Genomic DNA, 26,433 nt, shown 5'->3' with positions numbered 1-26,433 from the left:
ATGTGAGCTCGGAGTGAGAGCAGATGAGCAAATATTTCCCTTAACTGAGTGTGCACATGGCTCCAGAGGAAGCGGTTTCTGTTTGCTAAATCCAGGAGCAGCCTGAGAAGGCCTCGACCCTGAGTGTCTTCAAGGAAAGGAGAACAGGACAAGAAATCTCAATCTGACTAGCAAATTCCAGGAACGGGTGCCCAGGGCTGCTGGAAACTGGAGGTCAGACCTGCTTGGCAGGGAGGAGTACTTAAGCCCAGAACATGACAGGGCCACATGCTGCCACCAACAGGCCTCTGGGGTTGTGCAACACAGCGACCCTGCAGGGCTGGAGGGCCCCATGTAGCCAGATTTCCTGATTATCAAAGAGAAGGAGAAACATCGGACTTGTGTGTGATGGCTTCTTATGTTAAAATACTGGCCACGGGTATACATTTTTGCATTGAACACAGGTTACACCGAACTTGCTGCAGGCCAGCTGCACGTGCGCACTGTGCTCGTGACTCCTGGCCAAGAGTCACTGGGGTTGGATGGAGCGCCCCCTGCCCTCCTGTAGATCTTAGGATCCAGCAGCCGCAGCGCCCATACTCTCCATCTGACACGGGGAGCATGGCCTGAGGGGCAGCAGTGTGCAGAGGCCACACTCTTGGGTTTCCACGGGCACCATGAGCCCTTCTCTCAAATCAGCGGGCTGCCCTTAGCCCCACTTCCTGCCTGGCCCTGGAGGTGCCTGAATGTCTGGGCCCTGCCATAGGTGAGCAGGGTGCAGGGAGGAAGGAAGGGGTTATCTGATTTGCATTAGGAAAGATTCCCCTGGTGAGGACAAATTTTAAGTTGGCAAGACGGAAGTGCTTTCTGGCTCAAAGTGTGGCCCACTTTAGACCAGTGGTTGGGTGTACCCAAGAGGGGAGGAATTAATCCAAATGTAACAAGATCCCCAGACGGTCTGAACAAATTTGAGATGCAAGAGAAACCTGTCATTTTCTCTGGAACCATACTTTCTCCAAGAGAATTTTTTAATTTTTGAGTGTATTTTAATCACTATCTAAAAAGTGATCCAAAACCACCACTGGATTCCACCGCCCGAGTTGGCATCTCTGACTTCCTAGGTCATGAGTGGTGCTAAGGGGGACAGCACTGAGGGAGACGCAACATGTAAATCACTCACTCTGAGAACAAGTCAACCCCCGGGGAAGGCACCGCATGCTGTACACAAAACGATTTCTCAGTATGAAAGCAGGAAAGGAAGAGACTGGGTTCACCACGTGATACAGTCACGAGGCAGCTGACACCAAAGGAGCCTGCACTGCAACCGTCATCCCTAACCCCTGGCACGGATGGCCGTCATTTTGTTTCAGCAAAACATCATCATCCTTAACATTAAATGTACAGTAAATTAATGCTGTTAATTTAAATGTTTAATAAATATAACTTTTATATTTATTTAAAAGCTATAAAGACAAGCAGCTGAATCTTAGTTTTCTGCTTGTACCTAACTGCATAATTATTATCAAAACAGTTAAATCAATGTTGAAGGATTCATGAGATTTTTGTTCTTTTAAAAGGCTCTGGCCGGGTGTGGTAGCTCACGCCTGTAATTCCAGTACTTTGGGAGGCCGAGGCGGGTGGGTCACGAGGTCAGGAGTTTGAGACTAGCCTGACCAAACGGTCACCAAGCCCCATCTCTACTAAAACTACAAAAATTAGCCGAGCATGGTGGTGCATGCCTGTAATCCCAGCTACTTAGGAGGCTGAGGCAGAAGAATTGCTTGAACCTGGGAGGTAGAGGTTGCAGTGAGCCAAGATTGCACCATTGCACTCCAGACTGGGCAACAAGAGTGAAACTCTGTCTCAAAAAAAAAAAAAAAAAAAAAGGTTCCACACCACTCAAATGTGGGAAAGACTGGTCTAGAATGGCAGTGATGATCAGGGATGTACCTGGGGGCAAGAGAGAAGCAAGGCAGGCAAGGAGAACGCAGATGTGAGAAACAACGCTGGAGGTAAAATCGGGACAAGGTGCTGGGTGAGGTGGGGCGGGGCCAGCACAGACAAAGTCAGGCTTTAGTTGTCGTGGCCCAGTGGGGTCATTCACTGAGCCAGAGAGTACAGGAACTAGTGACCAGGAGGGAAGAGAAGACTTTGGTATCAGCCACACAGCACTGGAGGGGCTGGTGACCCAGGTAGGCAAGGCGGCCAGGCCAGCTGTTGAGGTTCCACGTTCAAGAAGGAAGTCTGGGAGATGGAGTATGGCTGGGGAGGAGCCATAAGAGAGGAAGAAGCCTAGGGGGTGAACATGGTCACACTTAAGGTTTAGCACGCAAGGGCCGGGTTATAATCTGCTTAGTCAACACAGAATCAGAATCCCATTTTGAAGAATTATCATCTAAGGGTCAGCAAAATTTTTCCTGAGAATCATTAAAATCATGATGTAATCATTTAATAGGTTGACTAGTTCATTCTCCTTTAAAAATAAATTATTTTAAATATTTCTGAAAGTACATAAATTGATAGTAAAAAGCATCATGTTCACCTTAGGAAAACAACAGATACGAGTATTTGCAACTTCAAATGAGGAAGCTAGAGAACAATGTAGTAAAGATAGAGAAGGTAATGCACACCTCTATTGGAGATGAGAAAATTATCTGCAGGTGAGCCCCTTACCCTGGAAACAAGTCATCTAATTACAGCGAGGAGATCTTGGTCATGGGTCTGACATAGAACAACTACTTTTTGAGGAAATTGACATTTGTTCCATTATATTGTCAAACTTAACTGTCATTAAATGAATCCATGTTAAATATAAACAAACAATGCATCGAGTTTTTAAAATGAAATAAAAAGACATTTACCAGTTGAATAAAAATTCAGAAGTCCCCAGTTCAATTATAATGTATTTTGGAAGATGTTTTTGTCTGATTAGTCCGGATAATCAGCCATCAAAATCACTGCACGTACTGTCGGACAGCGGGGAGTGTAGATATCTGTGCACAACTAACACAGAAGTCTCCAAGTGGCTCCATGTGTTGGTTTCATGGCACCCCATAAGCAAATGCAGATGGGAAACGGGAGACCACACACTCCCGGGAAAGCTGGGGAGAGAAGCTCTACTCAACCACAGGCCCGGGCTGCGGGTGGAACCTCAGGAAACACGCTGGGAATCATGTGTCCAATCGCAGCCTTCAAAGCACAAGTGTTCCAACACGCAGTAAGCACGTGACTCAAAATCGACCTGGCCCTGAGAAGCACAGCCTTGTGGGCATCACAGACCTGTGCTGAGTTCTCGGCCCTGGCAAACATCGAGTGAGGAAGGCTGGTCCCCTGGGAATCAGATGTCGCAGCAGACAGCACGATGGTGAGACTCGCACCTCGGTGGGCCTTTATCCTAAGATCTCAGGAACCCAAAGTGCGTGTTCATCCCAAGCATTTAAAATACCATCGATTTTATTACAATTGTTGTTAGTCCCAGGAATTCTAAAAGGTGAAAACAAACAACGGGACTTGCTCTCTGGTTGGCAGATACAGAGACAGGACAGGGCCATGGACCAGTAAGGTTGAAAAGTGACCTCATTTATCAAACAGGGCTGACTTCCTCCTTGCAGCAAGGGCAGATGGGGGAGGGGGGTGACAGGGCTCTCTCCACCCCATGATCCCAGGAATACCGCCCTTGGCCTCCAGGGTTCTTCCCCCAAACTCAGTCTTCAACCAGTTCTAGTTTCTTTTTGCCCACATTTGGGAGAGCTGTTTCTAGTTTGCTTCCACTTCACAAGAGGTTACTGCTTATCTAATGGAAATGTGGGGCCATGACATTGACAATTTCTCTGATAAGTGGGTATTTTAGTACCAGTTTTTAAACTCATCGTCTGTCTGCCTTGGTCCATGAGCATGCACGTGCACACACACACTCATAGTATCTTGGTTCTAGCAGTGATGCTATCTTTGTAATGAGTTCTATACATGAGTGCCTTCTCTTTCATATTCGCATGTCCAGGTTCTCTTGAAATTTCCAGAATAGATGAAGGCAAAGCCAGAAACATGACAGAGTCCTGTCCTGACCCCTGGGGATAGGAGCAGCTGATCCAAGTGAGGCCTGCCACAGCATTTTGAGCGCACCCCTGTCCCACCTAAACCTGTCTGCTGTTAGCAACTGAGCCTCTTAGCTCCCTGCAAAGTGCACTTCGGTTGCTCTGCCTAGGTGAAAGCACCTAGAGTGATGGACAGCAACTATAACCACAGCCCTGGCCCCAAGGAGGCATAAGGGCAGCCATGTCTGAGAAGCTGCTGCAGCGCCCCCAGTTAAACCAACTTCTTTCTACATCACCAGGTAACTCGGGAGCTCAACTCAAGAATTTGGTTCTGGGCCGGGCACAATGGCTCACACCTGTAATCCCAGCACTTTGGGAGGCCGAGGCAGGCAGACCACGAGGTCAGGGTGATCGAGACCATCTTGGCCAACACGGTGAAACCCTGTCTCTACTAAAATGCAAAAAATTAGCCGGGCGTGGTGGTGTGCACCTGTAGACCCAGCCACTTGGGAGGCTGAGGTAGGGGAATCGTTTGAACCCGGGAGGCAGAGGCTGCAGTAAGCTGAGATCATGCCAGTGCACTCCAGCCTGGCAACAGAGCAAGACTCCATCTCAAAACAAAAACAAAAACAAAACAAAAAACAGAATGCGGTTCTGGGCTGGGCGCGATGGCTCACGCCTGTGACCCCAGCACTTTGGGAGGCGGAGGCGAGGTGACTGTGTGAGTCCAGGAGTTTGAGACCAGCCTGGGCAACAAGTTGAAACCCCATCTCTACAAAAAAATACACAGATTAGCCGGGTGTGGTGGTGCGCACCTGTAGTCCCAGCTACCCGGGAAGCTGCGGTCAGAGAACTGCCTGAGCTCAGGGGGTCGAGGCTGCAGTGAGCCGTGATTGTGCCACTGCACTCCAGCCTGGGTGACAGAATAAGACCTTGTCTCAAAAACAAAACAAAAATGTGGTTCTGGATTGACATCAAAGTCCTTCCACATGGACTGGACAGTAGTATTGGCCTTCCCACAGCCGGGTAACTTAGGCCTCCAAATTATTACACATGCTTGCTCTTCCTTGAAGGGCCCCGATCCCGGGAAAGCCCAGACTCCCCAGCTGTGGATTTAATGCCCACAGATCTTTGACGTCAGAGAGTCCATCTCTGCACTTACACATGTAAACCTTTAAAAAAAAAAAAAAAAAAAAAGGTTTGCCAAAACAATAGGAAAAACTACAGAACTCTCTATTGTCTCTCCTTAAATAATTTTAAAAGGCTTTTCCTCAAAAGTATGATTAGACAGAAGTTCTCTGATGAGTGAAGACGTTGGCTGGGGCTTCAGAAGCAGGAGGCCAGATGAGCGTTCATAATCAGAGGTTCAATTGGACTACAAATGAGCAGACTCGGGAAATAGCTTTTGTGGATTAAAAACATACTTTTTCTTTCTTGGCTTAAATTAATTCTGAACATTGATTTTTGAAGAGTGTTTGTACCAACTGGGAATCACAGAATTTCAGTCTAGAGCGACCCCAGAAGTTAAACCATTCAGCCCTGAATCTGTTACAAAAATGTTTTGCATGATCCCCACCTGGGGTCCCGCAGTCTCCGCATTAAGCACCCTGGGGACAGGGGTCCATAGGTCTCAACAGTGAGGGCTGCCTGGACGATCGCCCTCAGAAAGAGCCAGGGTCCTCTGCCCTCCTGAGGTGCGGCTGTTTCCTAATTCTAGAGCTACACTGAGCTAGTGGGGACTTTCAGGGACCGTGGAGCCGCCACAAAAGCCCCATTGAGAGGTCTTCTCACATGTGGCAACACAAGCCAAGCCCCTTCTTAGTCCAAACTCTTCCCAAAGCAAGTTCCAGTCGACCATGGGACGCCTCTCTGAACACTCAGCATCCCCCCCGTGCAGCAGCTAAATGGAAACCAGCTGGGGAAGACAGGGAGCACATCGCTTTCCTTAGGGAGGAAGTGGTACTAAGGTGGCCCCCACTGGTCTGGGCTGAGCGCGCAGACAGCCTCCCCTATGCTTCAATCAGTCCGAACTTTCACACTTCCCTACTCTAAGGACCAAGAAAATGGAAAACCCTAAAAATAGTTCATTTGAAACTTTTAGAGGACATGAAGCCGTGATCCTACTGGCCAGAAGATGACAGAGGCCGGAAGGCTCTGCCTGAGATGCTCAGGCAGAGAGCTCCCATCAGTGAGTGCCAATGGCCCCTGTGATCCTAAGTCTTTTTGATTCTGCATAACCCAGGGCCAAACGGCATGGTGGCATGTCACCATGCATACTTTGTCCATCTTTCAGATGCCACTTTTGTACATGTGAAAACCATCTCTGCGTAAGATTCTTTCTTGCTGTCCAGCTGTCACAGTGAAGACATCAATTACCGTTAACGCTTTCTTTGACTCCTATGTGGCTTCGGCATTTATTTAGAAATTTTTTTTTATTTCTATGCAACATTGGGCTCACTCTGAACCAGATGCTGCTGCTTAAGTGCCTTGCAACTGTTAACCCACTGAAAGTGCATGACAACAGATGATCATTGATTATCCTCATTTCATGGACAGGAATTGATATGACACCTTTAACTGGGGTCCAAAGAGTATGAATACCAATCACTCAGTATTCACAACTCTGTATTTCATCAACTGCATTCACAATTGATATCCACAACGGTCCTCATTTAATGGATAAGGACACTGAAACAGACTGCTTATGTAACTTGCCCAACGTGCACAGCCAGCGTGGTATCTGTTCTCCAAAGACGACTCCCACTGAACCACACTTCGTGGCACTGGTGTCCCTGTATAAATAAATCCTCCCACACTGACCCTCCCCTGGGCTTCCCGAGACTCACTTTAGCTAACAGCATCAATAGGAATAACACTATCTCCATTGGGTTTAATTCTCGAGAAAGTCTGGCAGCACCTGCCTTGGGGAGCTCTGAGAGACAAGTCAGCCCTGCTGGGCTCTGTTCACAGGCCTCAGCCACAGTGTTATAAGAAATAGTCAAATGATCGTTTTCTTAAATCCTGAAGTTTCAGGGTGGATCCTTATGCAGCAACAGGTAAGAAATACAGAATCAGCATCCTGTACTGCTGTAACAAAAATCAAAAACACATGGCAGTGGCTTTGGAACTAGGCAGTTGGCTGAGGCTGGCAGAGATGTAAGAAGCATGAGTGGAAGTTGTGAGGACAGTGAGGAAAATGCTACCTGAGGATGGAAATGGGGCTGGCAGAACAGGCACCAGCAGGGCAATTAGCAACCTGCCCTCTCCTGGTCACCCCATGCAGAGGGATGGGTAGCACAGCAAGAGTGCCTCGTGAGCCTGCACACCTAGCTACCAGATTGCCATGCCAGATGCTGGAAGTGCTCCTGGCTCTGTTAAATACGGGAGGAGAGAGAGGAGGTCCAGGGAATTTTCCAGCACAATTAGAAAAAATATTTCAACTGTAAACCTTGCTGGACTGATCACAAAACAGTTTCTCATTCCCAGCTTCTCCTGACAGCAGAAAACCCTTGAGTAAGAACTGGCATCGGAACCAAGATCAAATTCTGGGGATGCCAGTAGCTGTGATCTCAGAATGAGGACCCCTTCGATGGTGTGGCAGTCAGACCCCTTCCTTGAGAACTCAAAGATTTTAAGGCAATGCCTCACAGACCCTTCTGATTAGAGATCCACGGATTAGAGAGATAAATCTGCATTGGCTTTCGTTTAATGGAACGGATTATGATTTGACACAAAGGATACCCACAAGATTTTTAAAGGAATTACACCACCTTGGATTAAAATGCACAGAGAAAGTTCAGAAAGAAAAGTGGTCTCTGGGCCCTCAGCTTTAAGTACAGCAGGAAACAGCCTAAGAAAGCTGCATAGTAGCAAACATGGGTCAATTCTTATGGGAAAGGCAGAAGGCAGAGCCAAGGGCCAAGGAGGATACTTCCTGGTGAGAATATACAGTTCATATGCCCAGAGCAGGGCGAATCAGCATTATGTGCTGGCTGGATTTCAGAATTGTTATGGACCAGTGACTGCTCCATGTCTCTTGTCCCTCTCCACCTTTTTTTTTTTTGTTTGTTTTTGAGATGGAGTTTTCACTCTTTTTGTCCAGGCTGGAGTGCAATGGCGTGACCTTGGCTCACTGCAACCTCCGCCTCCTGGGTTCAAGTGATTCTCCTGCCTCAGCCTCCAAAGTAGATGGGATTACAGGCATGTGCCACTACGCCCGGCTAATTCTGTATTTTTAGTAGAGACAGGGTTTCACCATGTTGGCTAGGCTGGTCTTGAACTCCTGACCTGAGGTGATCCACCCGTCTCAGCCTCCCAAAGTGCCGGGATTACAGCTTCTCCACCTTTTCAGAATAAGGGTATCTGTTGCAGTTCTCCTGTTCCTGAGTCACCACTGCATGGTGTGTGAGATAACTTGTCCCCCTGGGTACCCTGGTCTTCCGATGGGGAGGACCACATCCAAGGAGCCTCATCCTCATGTGTACCTGGTGTAGACGACGAGGCCATGAACTTCAAGCCTGGGCCGGACGCCATAATGGCTTGAGACTTTGGGTAGCTGGGGACAGGCTGTGGGTACTTTGCATGAAGGAGGGTAGAGTGAAGTAGCTAGTGTCCGAAGATGGCACACAAAAACCAGCCCCCTCATCCCCTGTGGTACTTATACCCTGTGTGATCACTCTGCCCTCTGACTCAATTGAACCAACAGAATGTAGTGGAAATTATGCTGTGCCACTTCTGGCCAAAGCCTGAAGGAGGCCTGGAAGCTCCTGCTTTATGCCCCTGTGAAGCCTGCGCAGCCTTGTTAAGAGGTCAGACTATCCTACTGGGGAGACCAAGCAAAGAGGAGACACCCTGAGACTACTCGAGGAAGAACTGAGGTCCCAGATAGATGACTGCGAATAACCTTTTCATGTCAGCCTCCAGCCAGCTGTGCCACTTTTGCTGAGGCACCAGATACATCAGTAAAGAAATGATCTTGGACGCTGTAGCCCTAAGAAAGTATTTCGTGGAGCATGGACAACTGTCCCCAACATGCCCCGCCCAATCTCCTGACCCACAGAATCATGATAAACAGTAAGGTGGCACTTTTATTTTTTACTTTTGAGACGGAGTCGCGCTCTGTTGCCCAGGCTGGAGTGCAGTGGCGCGATCTTGGCTCACTGCAACCTCCACCTCCCAGGGTCAAGCAATTCTCCTGCCTCAGCCTCCTGAGTAGCTGGTATTACAGGCATCCGCCATCACGTCTGGCTAATTTTTTTTTTTTTTTTTGTATTTTTTAGTAGAGATGGAGTTTCACCATGTTGGTCAGGATGGTCTCAATCTCCTGACCTTGTGATCCACCTGCTTCGGCCTTCCAAAGTGCTGGGATTACAGGCATGAGCCACCACACCTGGCCAAAATGGCACTGTTTTAAGCCACTATAATTCGGGCTCATTACCCAGCAATAGATAACCCAAGCGGCACTAAGGGGAAGAAACAGGCGCAAGATTCGAGGTACAAACCAAGGGTTTGTACTTGTCACCCTGCTGCTATGCTGCCTCCCTGTGAACCATTTCACCCACCAGGCAAATTTTAACTTGTTTGTAAAGCAAGAAATTTTAAATGTTTTGTGACACCTCAAATTATTCTTATCTTACTTGGAAATGGCAAATGTTGATCTAATTCCTACCACCTAATTTACTGACATATCAGAAAGACTGATTTTAATGATCTACAACCAAAATATCAGGATTCCAGGCAGGCACATCTTGCTTTAAGCCCAAGGAACCTTTTCTACAGTGGAGCAAAGAGTAGAATTGTCTTTTGGCTGCAGCCTCTTTATTCGTCATGTGTATTCTTTGTCTAGTCCCAAGAGGTCACTGAAAGCCAAAAGCAATGTTAAGTGTACAAGCTTTAAATAACTTACAAAGTTAATGTAATGAATGTAAGTGCTATCTGAAATCCATCACTCAGTGTTTGCTGCAGCCCCAAGCTGTGATAAAACACCACTCATAAATTTATATTAAAACTCTGCTCGATAGCAATTATTTACCAACAAAGATTTATTGACTGCATTAGAGACTGGGGGTCTTAACCAGGCAAATCAGTCTTTGTTTTGAGTCTCAGGGACCAAATGGTGCTGGCCTCTGCTCGCACGTGGATAGTTGTTACACAGAGGGAACATTTCATGGCTAAGCTCCTACGTGGTGATGGAGCAACAGTCTCAACGCAGGCAGCGCCATGTCAAGATCAGATTATCAACAGGCACGTCCACAACCACTCGCCTTTGCTCTGCGGGCAGCATTCCTCATCGGCTTTAACAGACACCGGAGGCCGTGCATGCATTTGACTGAATGTAACGGACGGTGCATGTGTGATTTCGTAATGAGATCAAATGAATCCTCTTGCTGCTGCAGGAGCACTAATAGTTTCCTAATTACCAAGTTTAAAAAAAAAAGTTTTTTCTGGCTAAAAAACATCCATGCAAGTTCAAAAATGTTTCTACTTCTAAAAAAAAAAGTGATGCTTGAGTACTTCGGTGGTTTTACGGTGAATATTGTTAATCGCTCATTTAGTGTCTTATGATTGGCATTCATTACACTTTGGAAGAGGTTCCTGTTAAAGGTTTCTATAAAGTTCTAAAACGGCTCAGTGAAAAGCTGGCACCTTTAACTGAGATCCAAATCACTCAATTTTCACATCTGCATTTAATAATTTTATTCTAATTATTCTAATTAAGATTTTTTCCCCTATAACATGTGTTAAAATTGTGGCTGACAGGAACCAAACTGACCTCAGTAAAACTAGAGAAGTGCATTTGGGTGGGTGGTAGGTGGATTGAATGTCATCACTGGAAACTGGAGAAGCACACGGGCCATACAAGCTGTGACCTATTCTTCCTCCATGGCACCAGCTCTATGCAGAAAATGGTCCATCCAGGTGATGCCCCTGCTGAGGCTCCCCTGACATCCCACTTTTCCATAACGAACACTTACTCATCTTGCTTTTGCCCTCTCATTATGCTAAGCTATACCCTGCAGATAACACTTAGCTAGAAATAGGCCTGGACCCAAGAGAGTGAAAATCCACGGCCCTGTATGCTTGGTGTGGGGGTCACCCTCCCTAACTTGCACTCATGATTAGGCTGGCGCACGTGCACGTGTACACACACACATACACACACACACTCTGCAGCACCAGCATAAGGTGTACAATCCCGAGTGGCCAGAGCCTTCCCATCTAACAGGACCTCTCACAGCCTGTGCACCCTCATCCAGACTATTAGCATTGGGGATCCTACGGGACTGGGGCCGGCAAGCTCCCATACGTCGGCCAAATCTGATCTTCTGCCTCTTTCTGTAAATAAAGTTCTATCAGAACACAGTCAAGTTCATTCGTTGGAATGGCTGCACTTGCCCTGAACTGGCAGAGGTAGGTAGTTCAGGAGAAACCATATGACCCATGAAGCCTAACACACCTCCTCTCGAGCCTTTTATAGAAGACTGCTGATTCCTGCTACAGGACAGGAAACGATGCAGACCCAATCAGAGGCCAGAAACTTTAATGTAAATTGGCAAATTCCATTCCTTCTCCCTGAAATGTCCTTCTTACATCCTCCCCCTTACTCTGGCCATCCTGGTGAGCACCCCTTTAGCCGCCCATGCTGAGCTGCAGGGTCACAGGCTCTGCATAAGCAAGCACCCCCCAACGCCCATCCCTTAGACGATGACTATTAAGGGCTGCATTGTGCTCCACTCCCTAATTCAGATATTGAGATCCTAACGCCCAGCACTCACAATGTGACTCTATTTGGAGTCAAGACCTTTACAGAGCAAATTATGTGAAAATAAGGCTGTTAGGATGGGCCCTAATCCAATATGACTGTTGTCCTTATTAGAAAAGATCAGCACACAGATACTCACAGAGAAAGACCACGTGAAGACCCAGGGAGAAGATGGCTGTCTGCAAGCCAAGGAGAGAGGCTTCAGGAGAAGCCAATCCTGCTGAGGCCTTGATCTAAGACTTCCAGCCTCCAGAATTGGGAGACAATAAATGTTTGCTGTTTAAGACAAAGTCTGTGGTCTTCTGTTAGGGCAGTTTGAGCTGACTCACACACAGGTGCATGAACAGGCCGTGCACTGCTCTACGACAGAGAAATGCTGTCTCCTCCTTTCCCCTCCAGCACACCGACGGCACCCAGCACGGGAGGTGGTCCAATGCTGACCTCACCAGTCTCACCAAATATGCCCCATAGGCCCTGGTGTCACACTGGTGACCTCAGCTGTCTCTTCCCCACTTGCTGGAGTCTCAATTCCCATTCCGTACTGGACACACTTCCCCGAGTATCTATCAGGGTACCTCAAGTCCAGAACACCCCAATCACACACACGGATTGTCTCCCCCAGTGGGCAAGGAATTCTGGGGAGTCAGGACTGTCTGAGGAGGCTCTGGCTCCCAGATTCCCACATCAGTAGCTAGCACCCGGCTCAACCTGCAAGAATAACCACACCAAGTTATACACAACCCTAGTCTCAGAAAATAAAATAACAAAGGAATCCATCAAAAACCTAAAACCAAAAATAAAGACGCACACAGGGCGTCACATGCTGCTGCTTAATTAAAACAGCATCAAGTAAATCTAGATGAGTGACCCATATACTGCAAGATGTAGGGTTTAACAGAGAAAATCAAGTGTGGCAAAAATGACCAGACCACAGATACACAGACATATATGGATCAAGACAGCTTTCATTCAAGCTGCAGAAAATGTCGTTAAGTGAAAGAGGTAAATCGATAACATAGAAATCACTCGTTGTGTGCAAAAACACATCCCAATTAACTGGCTTTCCCCAGTCCTCCACAAACGGAAAACGTCTGGCAAATTCACATCCACGATGCTGGGAGGTAAATTTTGGTAAAAGGAGATGACTAGAAAATGTGACCAGTAGACACAAGCTCTGCCGCTCCTAAATCTTTTTAACTTTCTATCTAGTTTAAAGTGTTTCCATAGGAACAGCAGGAACCCCCTTTAAAATAGTAATATTTCCCGCCCTGCCCCTCCTCCAGAGCACCTATTATTTTACAAATGGAGGCTTTTCTGCGGCTCCTTCTGTAGAGTGGAGGGAGTTGGGGGAGGGGCAAAGGGGCGAGGGGCTGATTCTGGATCTTTAACCAGCTCCCCAAAGGCCCCCTCCCCTTTCTGGCGAGTAATATTTCTGTCGTTCTGCCAGGTTGCAGGGTACAAAGGGTTACACTTTAATTGAGCTGTCAGCATCTCCAGCAATCCTATAAAGCCCCGATTATGCACGGCGGGGTTAGTGACACACTTGTTATTGTGGATGCCCTATTTGCGAAACCCAAGCCTGTGCCACACACAGGTCAGCTCACCCGCGCGACCTTCCTGTCATTAGCCGCGTCTATTCCTACCTCACTGCTGAGAAAATCACACAGCACAGGCTTCAAAGCGCCGGCCGGGACTGGATTCGGCCAGGAGCTAATCACCCACAAATCCAGCTCAAATGGCAATAATTGGCTAAACTGCTCCCCTCTCCAGAGCTCAGCAGTAATTTGGGATAATAAAGAAAAGAATTATTCAGCTAACTGCCCCGAAATGTATGCTTTGTGACCGACACACTTCACATTTTAATAATGATGGACACAGAATCCAATTTAATACAGCGTCCACTGAATAACAAGACCAAGAACAATGACAGGGAAAGAAATAAAAAGTTTGTTGTGTTTCTTTCCTTCCCTTTTAAAAAACCATGTTGACGATGAGTAATGCTGACGAGATGTATGGTTCACATTAGGTCTGGCATTATTAAGTCCCAACCAGAACCAAATGCTAATCAAAGGAATTTTGAATATGGGCAGAAAAAAAGCCAATGAAGCTACTATGTGCTGGGGTACTAAGACCAAACCAAATCTCCTCCATCCAAAGGAAAGAAAAGCAAGGGAAAGGAAACTAAGAAAAACAAAATGTTTTTTTCCCACCAGGACTGACAGATCCCTTCTTGATTTTTCTAGTTAATATTATCTCTTGATCGCCTCGTTTTTCTTTCCCTTCACTCTGTCTCTCCCTGTCACAAGATTTTCAGGGACGACAACAGGGATGACAGTATCTGCACTTAATGGCTGCTGGTGACACCTCTGCAGGCTGCCCCTCCGTGCTGACCTGAGTTTGGGGGATCCGGGGGCCGCGCAGTGGAGCAGAAACGCTCAATCACCTTCCGGCCACCCACCTCCTCCCACCCAGACCGCCCTGGAGGCCAGAACCGCAAACAAAACCAACGGGCACTTACCATGGTCTGGAAATGGACTCGATTTCTCCCATAGCTAAAGAAAATTAAACAGAATCCAACTGCCTGCCTAGGAAGCACACCCAGGCCTCCCGGCCGGCCACACAGTGAGCCGAACCCCTTCACATGATGGGGGCATTCTGCGAAAACGCAGAGTTCACGGGACTACACAGTGGCGCATGGATGTGGCAGGGAGGAATTCCTGTAAAAGGAACAATCAGAACCTACTGCTCCTGCTTTATTCTAGCAAATGATCCCTAAATTGTTGTCACTGCAAAGATTATACATGCTACAGCAACCGTTTATTAAATCACGTGGGAACGGCCTGCTTGCACATTCAAGTCAGATCTATAGAGTTAAAACCGAGGACATCAGGCAAGCTATGAAGTCGATTTTTTTATCCATGGAAAATATTTACAAGTCCTCTGCATGGAAGATTTGTCCTTTCTCTCCAACACACACTTTTAAATACAGTAAGTTCCTGAATGACACACTTCTCTTGTTCCCTCTAGTTTCTCTTTTCCATTTCTGGCAACTTTTCATCCACCTGACTCTTCAATGCTCAGAGTTCCTTTCTTTCCGAGTTAACTCTTCCCCTAGGTCATCTCATCCACAGCTGCAGACATCACTACCTGGTGGCACATCCTCAGCCTGCACACCAGTTGTCCCGCCTCACACAAGGGCTTCCCCCCACGCTGCTGCCTTGCATTGGCAAGCGACCTGCAGCTAGCCATGTGCTCTCCCCACCGCGGCCTTCGATGACCTCGGGCCCAGGAGGCCCACCTCACACTGCCTCCCTAACCCCAGCCAGTGTCTGTCTCCTGGTCAACTGAAATCATCCCTCACTCAAAGAGGAGGCTGTCCCTGGACCTGTACTGTCCCACAGGGTCACCATCGGCCACATGTGCCAACTGAGGACTCGACGGGAGGCCAATCCCAGCTGGGAGGTGCTGTATAGGTGAACTACACACCAGATTTTGAAGGTTCCGTAGGGCACAAGGTAACTTCTTGTATTGACTATATACTAAAATGATCAAACACTGGATATACTAGCTTAAAGAAAGCATATTAAAATAAACTTCGGATTCACTTGTTTCTTCTTACTTTTTCTAATGTACCTGCCCCTGCAGAATGGAAATTACATTGTGGTTGGCACTGTGTTTCCATTTGACGGGGCTGTCCAGACCATGTGGGATGCCCCTGCTGTCCGGCTCCTTAGTTGGAGATCATGAGCTTATGGACGGTAGGGACCATTCCTGTCTTGCCCATAACCTGGCAAATATCAAATGTTCAAAAAGTATTTGATGAATGAATTACTGAATGATTCTAACAAATATTAATAGTAAAAAGTTTCATGGAGGTTAAATAATTGGGCAAGGTAATATAACCAGTGAGCAGTAAAGGTGAAGCCACATTGCCTGTGGGCTCCAAATCCCATTATGGTAACTACATACATATGCCCTGCCCTACACAGAGCAGAGGAGATTAGAAATAGCATGCACACAGAGATCTCACCAGAAAGCAAAGCAACCCAAACAGTCTCAATGCACGCACTGTGAGTGCACAGCACTACCCTGGATGCGAAGCCGCATAAAGAACAACCTAGGACTACCCTCAGGATCCTGACACCTATTACGAAGTTCAGAGGTGCATATGGTCGGTGAAGGCAATTCAGACATGGACTAGAGGTTCTACTGGAGAAATGGAAAGGATTACTCACTTTCCTCCTGATGAAAGAAAGAAAAAGGTTTATGCAGACAAACAGCCATGTGTCAATTTTAGTCTTAAAGACTTAAACCAAGAATGGCTAAAAGGTACCTGGGACAGTTTGCAGTTTGCACTGCTCTACCCCACGGTGATGGCAGATGGCATCTGCAACGCCTGAGCCTCAGAAGCCTTCTCAACACAGCACTCCACACAGTCTCTGCTACGGATGAGAACAGGCACGGAAAATGCACCCTACATCTGGACCTGATCTCCAGAAACATTCCATGTGCACGTTTCATTACGAGAAGCACAAATATTTCCTTATACTGCTATTACTACCACCGCCACTTTGATGATGATGACAAGGACCGCTACCACTGCTACTAGCGGCAATTCCTTACTACAAATAATTTAATTTCTTGGAAATTTGAATACCATCCCAAACTGATTAGAAGTTAGAAAACAAACTGTACTTCTGGAAAACAAAGTGCATCGAATCAGGGTCATGGTCCTGGGCTGCGTGTCCACGGAGCCATGGATGAACGGAGCCATGGATGAACGCCCGGGACAGCAGGGCCCCTGAGTGGTCTAATGCGCTCCTGCAGTTTTCTTTCTGAGACACTCACTTGCCAGGTGCTAAGCCATCCGGTTGTACAAGCTGAAGGAGGCACTCCTGGTTTTGATCTCTGATGAAAAGAATGAGCTCAAGCAAAGGTGCCTGGGACACTCAGGCAGGGTCCCCAATGGTTCTCTTCCTCCCAAATGGGACTTTTAAAGTCATGTCACATCTAAAATGTCAGAGAGATCTTTTCTACAGATGTTAATGTTTCATTTAAGGAAATGCCAAGTTACTGGAAATGGTGACCAGATGGAGGTAAGATATAGATATGCATAGAGAAGGTGAAGGGTCATGCCCAGAATCATTCCCCTGATGAGCAGGAACCAGGGTACCTACCAGTCCACCAGGTGCCTGCCAGGGACACAGTGGGTCTTTCTACAGACAAGCAGTCAGCTCTGCCTGGACCTTCCTGGAACTAAGGAGAGGGAGGAGAGCTGTCAGCATGCGCTCCCTGCAAATCACAGGTAGTGCGTGTGGGTGACAAAGGTGACAGTTAACGTGGGACAGCTTGGATGTGTTTCATTTCCACCAAATGTCCTCCACGAAAGCCTTCTCTGTTCCAACTTGGAGGCTGTAACAGAGATTGCATGCTGTTGCTATCAACAAGAAATGTGTTCCCTGATGAGGGAGTAGATTTCAATGGTGCCTATGACACCTTACCAATTTCAAACATCTGGATGAAGTGCACAGCAGCGGTCAAAATGGCACTTCTGGAAATGACCACATAAAACAGACCACACCTTATTTCACTCCCAAGTTCCCAAATGCCAATTACCATTTAAAGAAGAGGATGAAGTGACGTTGAACAAATCCTCCGATTCATCCCATTTAAAAAAAACTACTCAAATGGTCCCTCTGTAGAAGTTGATTGTTAATCAGGACAATCTAATGATGAACCACTGCAAATATTGTATCAGCAAGTTAAAAATGGCCTTGTTTCAATGGAAGACTCACACAGTACATACTATATATAAAGTATTGTATTTCATGCCCCATTTCCTGTAACATATTAGTGGGCTCAGTCATCAAGTAACAATTGTCTCCTTGCCTGGTTCAGACATTGTGGGGGTGAGAGGAGGGGCGTCTGCAGTGGGAGAACAGCCCTTGGAGGCTGATGGCCATACACAGGGAGAGATTTGGTACTATTTGTTTTATGGGCCCATCAACAATATTAAATAATTGCACATCTCCGTTTTGGCAAATAATGCAGTCTTGGTAAATATTTATTTTTATACATGCTAATTAAACCATCATTTGGCATGTTGTTCTTCCTTTAATTATTTACGATTACTCAAAAAAGAACGGCTGAATAGCAGAATCTTCCTGCAATTATTTGATTAATTTACTTCACTATTAAAATGTCGGAAACATTTATTACAAAAAAACAGAATCTGCACTACTGCCACTTCTCTGTAAAGCAAAACATTGTAGTGTCTTTAATTATGAGCTGTTTGGAATCTCAGTCACTTGCTATATTTTTAAGAAATTCCACAACTGAGAATAAGATTCACAAGGACAATATTGTACTTGTTAGATTCCTTTTAACACTATCCTAGATACCATTAATAAAATACTTATCTGTGATGTGAGACTGGAAGGTATGGGGAGACAGTGGTGACTAGAAAGCTGTGCAGTTAGAAAAAGGTAATCCTCATATTAAATCCATAAGCCATCTCCTTAAGGCAAAAAAAAAAAGGTAATTATAATTATGGTTACAAGTTAGAACAGAGTGAAAGGAAATACAGAATGCACTTCCGTAAGGACTTCCCGCAGAGCTCAGCATTACTATCTTCCCTTTTGCCTTGAGTGCTAGGATGCTCAGAGATAAAGTTATATTTTTTATTTCTCAGTGTATGTTTTCTGGTATAATGCCCTTTCCTTTGTTGCTTGACAACTATCTTTTCACTGTTTTAATGAGTATTTGTGTTTCTTTCAGTGGAAGATACAAGTTAAAAGGAGGAGGAGGAGGAGGAGGAGAAGAAAACAAACTGAGATGAAGGTTTAGCCCCTAAACTTAGCATTACTGAGGACAGAAGAAAGCAATTAGGAGACTGGGCTGGGAGGGGAACGTAACCCAAGGGGATGGTGATCCCAGCCTAGTTCCTTTACAAGAGACATTCGCAGTGGCCATACAACCTCTGCTTGCTGGTGGAAGGCGCTGCGCACAGCCAAGCACTGAGTTGTCCTAGAATCAGAGCTGTTTGTTGCCTCTTGCTGGCGAAAGAGGAGCAGCTCCAGGGCGGAGGCATTTCAGAGCCTTTTGAACTGCACACAGTGCTGTGAAGGGCAGGCAACGGCTTTTCAGACAATAGTTCAGAACTTATTCAGCAAAGCTCGATTTTTTCCTTCAAAGGTTGAAATTTGTTCTACAGATAAAAGTAATGCCTTCGGGAAAATAACTCTAAGGCCTTCCGGACAAATGCGAGTCTCTCTGAGCATTGAGTTACTATTGTGTTAAGGTATAGTCAGCTATGGAAATACAGTTAGAAACGGGAAGCAGGAACTTTTTTTTTTTTTTTAAACTGCTCAGAAAAAATAAGAAACTAGAAGGCCTCATACCAATTAGTCGTTCCTATCTGAAAGCTGCAGATCCAAAATAGTGTGTCGTTTTTAGAGGTAATATGCTCCCATTTTGAAAGGGGATGGAACAAAAGGCGGGGGTTGGGGGTGAGAGTTGCAGATTTCAGGATGGGGGTTCTCACCCCGCCAGTAATGGCCATTTCCCCACAACAACAGTGAATGGTTCTCTGGCCTTAGCAAACAATTCCTTCCATTTAACTTCTCTGAAAACTTCTTATGGGTGGAGAGGGAGTTAACAAAAGAAACAATATGTATAAAAAAAAAGAAGCAAGGTGCCCAGAGTACGGCTAATGGAATTTGATGCTGGCTTTAATTTTAATGAAGAAAGTTGCCAGTAGCAACAAAACTGTCAGCAGCCGCCGAGCACCATTAATAAAGATCGAGACAACATTAGTGCCCGGCACCAGTACAAAAGGTTCCCCTTGCTTCATGCTGTGCTAAATTGGCTGCCCAATTTTTCTTAAGTGTCCATTCTATTTAGAAGACAATTTATTAATTTTTGCCATTCATTGTCAGTTGACAGGCCATCATTTTGTAGCCCGAATTTTAGATGAAAACTAATTGAAAAGACTGGCAGTATTTATGAGGGGTATTATTTGTCAATTACAGTGGCAAATACTCCTTGCTACCACCAACTTTGATGCCCCTGATCTCTGGGTGTGAGCACTGCTACTGCTGGCATTAAAATATGAGTAAGCCTCTCCCTGCTCATCAATTTCACAGGCATGTAGAGAAACCACCTTTCATGTTCTAGGGACCTTTCATGGTAGATGGATACATTATGACTTTTGACAAAGAGGAAGTACACATCAATTAATGATCACAGACAATCATGCATACAAAATATAATTCATTGTGAACTAATTCTTATTTTTTTATTATCTCTCAATAACAGTTATTAGTTAAAAGGTCTGTTTCCTAAATTCTGTATGGTTTTAAAACATTTTCCCCCTAAACTACTGCATCTTAAACTCAAACATGTACAAACAGGATATATATGTTCTGCCCATCAATTTGCCAACTTGAAAGCTCAATGTCTTATCTTAAATAAAAAAGGCTGACTTTTTATAAGTAAAAATGTTTTTAATCAGTAAGAAGCCCTTAGAAACTCTGCAACTAAAAAGTTTGATAAGTATACTTCTCTAAAAATGTTATGTTCATGTTCTAGAGCATTATCCTTACATTTTTTAACTAACGCTACCAAAACCGTTGATAAAATGCATCTTAGCAATGAATAGTAGTCTGCTTACTAACTAAAGAAAAATTTACTGAATTACGATTTTATATGCCCAACTTAACTTCCTTTATGTGGTAATGTTGATGATGGAATTCATTAAAGATTGCTATATAGTCTGGATTATGTTCAATTTGAATTTATACAAAGTTAAGAGATTTTAGCAATTAAGATACACATTTTCCCCAAGTGGTGATACTAAATTAAACGCTGTACCGTCATGGTATCTTGTAAACTCTCCAGTCCTGTACCAGAAAAATGAAAATCCCCCAAGATCACCCAGGAAGCAGCCCTGGGTATAAGCCTCACACTCCCAACATGGGCAGACAGTGTGGCAAAAACATGGCACAGGGCAATAGGCCTGCTTCTGCAGGCTCTGGTTCTTCCAGCGCTTTCACTGGAAAACTCTTTATACCCAGTCAATTCCCAAATGACGACTGTACTACATTCTTGCAAATCAGGTACATAAGAATGCTTATTATTAGCTGCTTCCAGTCTTTCCTCATCACCAGTTGACTTTGAATTTGCTGCTATACAAAAGCTAGTTGGCAAACTGAGGAGGTGCTCTTCTGTGTCATTTCTGTATGGTGTATATGTGGAGAAACAGACGATGTATACATGTGACATGCAATGCATCCACGTTCTTGGTGTATCCACTTCTGTAGGTTCTGTTTAAAAAGGAACCGCTGCAATCAGGGTGGGAAGCTGCTTAACGGACATGCACACACACTGTTAGCAACGGGAGGGTCGGGGTCAGGACCCTGCAAGGCAGGAACCTGTGTCTGAGGTCTCCTTGGGGACGCTCGTCAAAGGATCTACGACACCAGCCCTCAACCTTTCTGGCACCAGGGACCAGTTTCCTGGAAGACATTTTTTCCATGGATAGGGAAGGGGGATGGTTTTCAGGGTGAAACTGTTCCACCTTAGATCATCGGGCACTAGATTCTCATAAGGAGTGTGCGTCCTAGATCCCTCGCATGTGCCGTTCTCAATAGGGTTCGCACTTCTGTGAGAATCTAATGCCCCCGCTGATCTGACGGGAGGCGGCGCTCAGGCAGTAATGCTCACTCACTCGCCGCTCACCTCCTGCTGTGTGGCCCGGTTCCTAACAGGCCATAGACTGGTACCAGGCTGCCATCCGGGAGTAGGCGACCCCTGCTCTGAAGTGTAGCATCTCAGGCTCACCACCTGCGTCTCCATGGAGATCACCGGTGCTACTACTGCTCCAGTGAAGGCACTTCACATGGAACGTCTGACTCCCACTTACACAAATTTGGGCTCATTAAATACAGTGTGGCTGAGTGTGTGTGTCTTCATGTTTCCCTACAGCGGCATTCTTTCAGGCACTGGTCTCACATCTACCACATCCAACCGGACCGCAGCGTGGGAACTAAGCATGCTCTCAGATACCTGAGCTCACGACAGTGGCTGGCACTTGCAGGAGGCCTTCAGGTCTGAGTGTCAAGTAGGGAACACTGGCTGAAGTTCTGAAATTTCATGACAACTTGGGCAAGGGACATTTATGGTGGGTGTCCTACATCCAACTCCTGTGCTCATGGCCAGGACCTGTGACTCTGCATGGGGAGGTGACCCTTTCCCATCCTGGCCTGTGTACTCTGGGTCAACATGTGGCCTAGGCCAAGGCAATGAGCCCCAGTCACAGGAACTGGTTCAGTACTAGATAGGCAGGTGGTCCACACGGGGCTGCTCACGATTGATGAGGACATTAACGGGCCTTCGGTTTGGGTCTACTGCTGGCTTAGATGTGGAAAGGACAGGAACCTCAAGGGCCCAAGTTTAAGGGCACAGGTCATGAGAATGTACAGATCCTGACGGCAGCCCCAAACCAGAGGGATTGGACTCAAGCCATGCCTCCTCATGGTGCTGTTTGGGGTGACGCCCCTGCTTCCATGAGTCAGAGAATCCCTTCCTTACTGACACCAAGTGAATCACATTTTCTTATATGGAAAACCCAAACAGTTCTGGGTGAATCACTGGGTACAAGAACAAACTAAAGAGAAGAAGCTATAGCTTCAGTGATGCTAACTTAGGATGAACATTTAAAAATATTCTCGGCCAGGTGCGATGGCTCACGCCTGTAATCCCAGCAATTTGGGAGGCCAAGCTGAGCGGATCACAAGGTCAGGAGTTCGGGACCAGCCTGGCCAATGTGATGAAACCCCGCCTCTACTAAATATACAAACATTAGCCAGGCGTGGTGGTAGGTGCCTGTAGTTCCAGCTACTCGAGAGGCCGAGGCAGGAGAATCACTTGAACCCAGGGGGCAGAAGTTGCAGTGAGCTGAGATCATGCCATTGCACTCCAGCCTGGGCGACAGAGTGAGACTCCATCTCAAAAGAAAAAAAAAAAAAGAAGAATATTCTCAGTACTTCTGAGATAAGGCTGACCCCCTGGGAATAGAGTAGCCACTGTGCATCTAGAGACCCCATAGGGTAAACAAGGCGTTTCCTCTAAGGCATGAGGATCAAGGACGTGTCCCTACTCACCCACTTGTCGCTGTCACCCATTTACCAACACCCAGTCTCCAATTCAAACAAACATCCTCTGACTTGAACTCCGTGGAGCTGCTGCTCAGCCTCTCAGTCTTCCCAGCACGGTGAAGGTAAGAGAATGGGATGAGTAGCTGTGTATTTATAATATCAAAATCAAAAGTTCAGGGCAGCAAATCTAAAGGAAAGACTGATACTCTATATTTAAAGCAGAAATTGCTCAATTTTAAATTTACTATAACTCAACTTTTATGACTTCAAAAACATACTGAACGTAACGCAGTTTAGAATTTGGTTTGAAAAATGATAAATCTGTAACTGAATGAATAAGGACATCTAAAGAAACTTCAGCAATTATCTTTAAATGTAGCATAGCAGAGAGAACTTAGAATTTCGTTGACTTTTAGCTTTGAATAAATCTACTGATGATTAATTTTGACATGCCTGTCACACTACTAACTCCCTGGAAAATCAAAGTAACCATTTTCCAGGTAGACTTTTGTTACTGATCATAGGGATGACCTCACGCTTCCATTTCCGTGCGCCACCCCAAGGGATGGCAGCACATGCGTCACCACGTCAGTTTTCCACCTGGGGCCTGATGAGGCTGGTTTGTTGAACATCACAGACAAATACCTTCATCTTTTTTTGCCTTTAAACCTTTTCTACTTTTCTGTTCCTTCACGAAATAAGGGTCCATTAGTCACCCTAGTTTAAAATAACTGGCATTAAGATTTCAGAAGTAACAAATACAAGGAGGCAGACCTCATGGCGGGCCCCCCTCTGAAGCACCCTCTCACAAAGTCTACGTGATGAGGTCAGAGCTGACCAAACGTCCTGGGCTCCCGCAGCAGAAGCCGTCTACACTTCTGAGGACATTGTACAGGATGCAGACTCCAAAACTAAGAATGAATAAAGAGTTGTTTCTCATTTGCTCCATTAACTCCTCTATGAAAATAATACTAACAATAAACAAGTGAAACCAGGGGAAAGAGCCACTTTTGAGCTCCTACCATGAGGGTACCTATCACTCCACAATTCACTGCCATCAGCAACTGCCACTTAACAGATAAAGCACGGCAAGCCCGGAGGGTTAGAAACATCCCCAAGTCCACCACTGGTAAGCAGACGCGGCAGCCCCAGGCTCCAAGCTGGTCTGGGTTTAAAGCCTTTGGCTTCCTACGATGCACTGAAATGGGCTGCTGTAGAGCTGGCTGTGCCTTTGTAGCCACAATAGCAGCTGAGGCTGGAGTGAGGCAGCCATCTTCCCCCACCTCTGTGATGAAGGGCAAACAGCCAGCAGGGAGGTGAGCTGGCAGGAGTGGCCCATCTGATGCCAAGCTGAGCTAGAGACAGGCCTCACAGGTCCCATCTAAGGGGGAGAGAAAGCGGGAAGGAGAGCAGGCCCATAGGGAGCCAACAGGACCACAGCCCATGTTCAGTTGGATGCGGGGAGGAGTGGGGTCTACTCCGTGCAATATTCTTTCTCCATGTGACCTTGAACAAGGCCTAAGTTTCTCAGCTGTGACGGGAGTTGTCAACAGTTGATCACCGGTTTTCAAATTGGGTTTGCTGGAGGTGACCCCATGAGCCCGGGAAGACAAGGGGAGGCTGAGGGGGAGTGCCTGTCTCAGCACGGCGGCTCCACTCTCTCTAGCCGAGCTATTTGGATTTTATCCAGTCATATAAGGCGGGGTCATCCCATGAGCCTACGCATCAACTTCCTTTTTCTACACTCAAAGAAAGCCTGGAACAGACATAGTTACCACATTTGCTTCATTAAAAACTTGGAATCATTAGGTATGGCTCAATTATGGCATCTAGTATCTCCACCTGGGAGGCTGACAACGAGTCTGCAATGAATGACTAGGGACTGTCGCTAGTAATAGTACTTCTCAAGTTAATTCAAGGTACAGCCTACACTTAAAACCAAAACAAGCTAGCAACCATCCTTTCCCCCATCCACATACACCCATCTGTTGGCTTCTCAGCCTACTTCACAAAAATGACCTCATTTGTTCTACAAATTTCAGCACTTGTAGATGCACTTATCATGCTTTACTCCCTAAATGAGGCTGAATAATATATTCGTCTGATTAAATTTTCATTAACATCCAAAATCATTATTCAGTCATATGGTCTGATAAAACATTCTGGCCTTAAGTCCCCAAATAATTACCATAGGGTGGTCTGGAAAAGTGGTATCTAGTCTTGCTAAGAAGAAACAAAACTACCATTTAATCTATCTATTATACAACACTGACTGTAGAAGAGGAAAAGAAAGGCTCACATCTTCCTGTCTGCCCCATCCCTAGGGTATTGAGAGATTTATCTGTACCTGCCTGGGGGTTAATTAGAAAGGAGCAACTAAAATCACAAGGAAGTTGACATTATTTCCAACTCAGAACCAAGAAAGTCACAACCTTCCCTGTTCCTAAAACAATTCCTCACTCAACCTGCCTGAATCAGATATTTCAAATCTTGAAGCAGAGTGGGGGGAGCCATTTTACCCCCTTTTTCTCTCATCCAGTCTATAAAACGCAGTGAAGACAGATCCACTCAATCTTGGATTTTAATGTTTTATGTTCCTACTACTGCTTGTACGCAAAACATGCAAAGTGCCAGTAAATGTTTTTTTCTTTAAAAAAAGGTTCCTCAAAGAAAGAGCGTAAACGCTCATTGATTTCCTTCCTTTGTGGACTGAATTGCCCGCTACAGAAATTAAGGGGTCTTTTGTGAGTTGCCCAACTTTCTGGAGGAGCGCTCCATTTCTCCAGCTCTCCCTCCCGTAACCTCTTTGTTGGAAGGTGTCAAAGGTCTATCAGAGATGCGCTGAAGTCAGGACAAACAGCAGCAGCCTGCGAGCTATCGGCCGATCTGGAGTTCACCTCTCTGTTAACTCCCACCGCTAATTTATCATGGCCCCGGACAGCTGGGCTGATTGTGGGCCTTCAGCACAATGCGGGCTGGGCTGACCACCCCTCGGCCCTGGCCAGGGGGAGGACTGATGGGCACGGGCTCCAGCAGGCCCGAGATAAGTGCTGGCTGTCAGCGCAAGGACAAAGAAGGGCAGGCCCTGGGGAGAGAAAGGAGATAAAAAAAATTCTTCACAACTGCTTTATCTGATGAGGGTTATGGCTAATTAATTATAAACTCAATTACCTAACCCTTACTTCAGCAGTCTCTATTCATTAAGAGATAAAACTTGACTGACGGCTAACTTTCTCTCGCACACATACACACACAGCATGCTCGCTTCAATTTGTACTTGCAAACACCCAATTTCCTAAAAAGATCTCCAAAGGCACCCATACCTGTCAGGCACCTGTCAAAAGGCGGCCTGTTTCGGGGTTCCTCCCCTTTCCACCCCAAGCCCCCTCCACGCACGCTAGGAGGGCCCTGCTCCCTTGCTGGGCGCTGGCATTAAAAAGCAAACGCAGACGCAGACAATAGGCATTATGCACGCCCTGGCCCCTCTCCGCTGCCTTGCTTG

General features: G+C 46.2%; 1 protein-coding gene across 11 annotated transcripts in view; it reads right to left on the bottom strand.

Annotated features, from left to right (window-relative positions):
• Window positions 1–26,433, bottom strand: part of AGAP1 (ArfGAP with GTPase domain, ankyrin repeat and PH domain 1) — a 644,171-nt gene that overhangs the window by 254,991 nt on the left and 362,747 nt on the right. The window contains exon 10 of one of the 11 annotated variants that reach the window (XM_003278550.3): window positions 25,545–26,016. The exons of the other annotated variants lie outside the window; for them this stretch is intronic. Coding sequence (XP_003278598.2) covers window positions 25,849–26,016 — 168 coding nt within the window. The 3' untranslated portion in view covers window positions 25,545–25,848. Of the gene's footprint in view, window positions 1–25,544; window positions 26,017–26,433 lie in introns of those variants that run through there. 11 annotated transcript variants of the gene reach the window in all.

This window comes from Nomascus leucogenys, chromosome 22a, assembly GCF_006542625.1.
Source record: "Nomascus leucogenys isolate Asia chromosome 22a, Asia_NLE_v1, whole genome shotgun sequence".
In the NCBI taxonomy this organism is placed as follows: Eukaryota; Metazoa; Chordata; class Mammalia; order Primates; family Hylobatidae; genus Nomascus; species Nomascus leucogenys.
The sequence above is the reverse complement of the archived record's forward strand: the minus strand, read 5'-3'. Positions and strand labels throughout refer to the sequence as shown.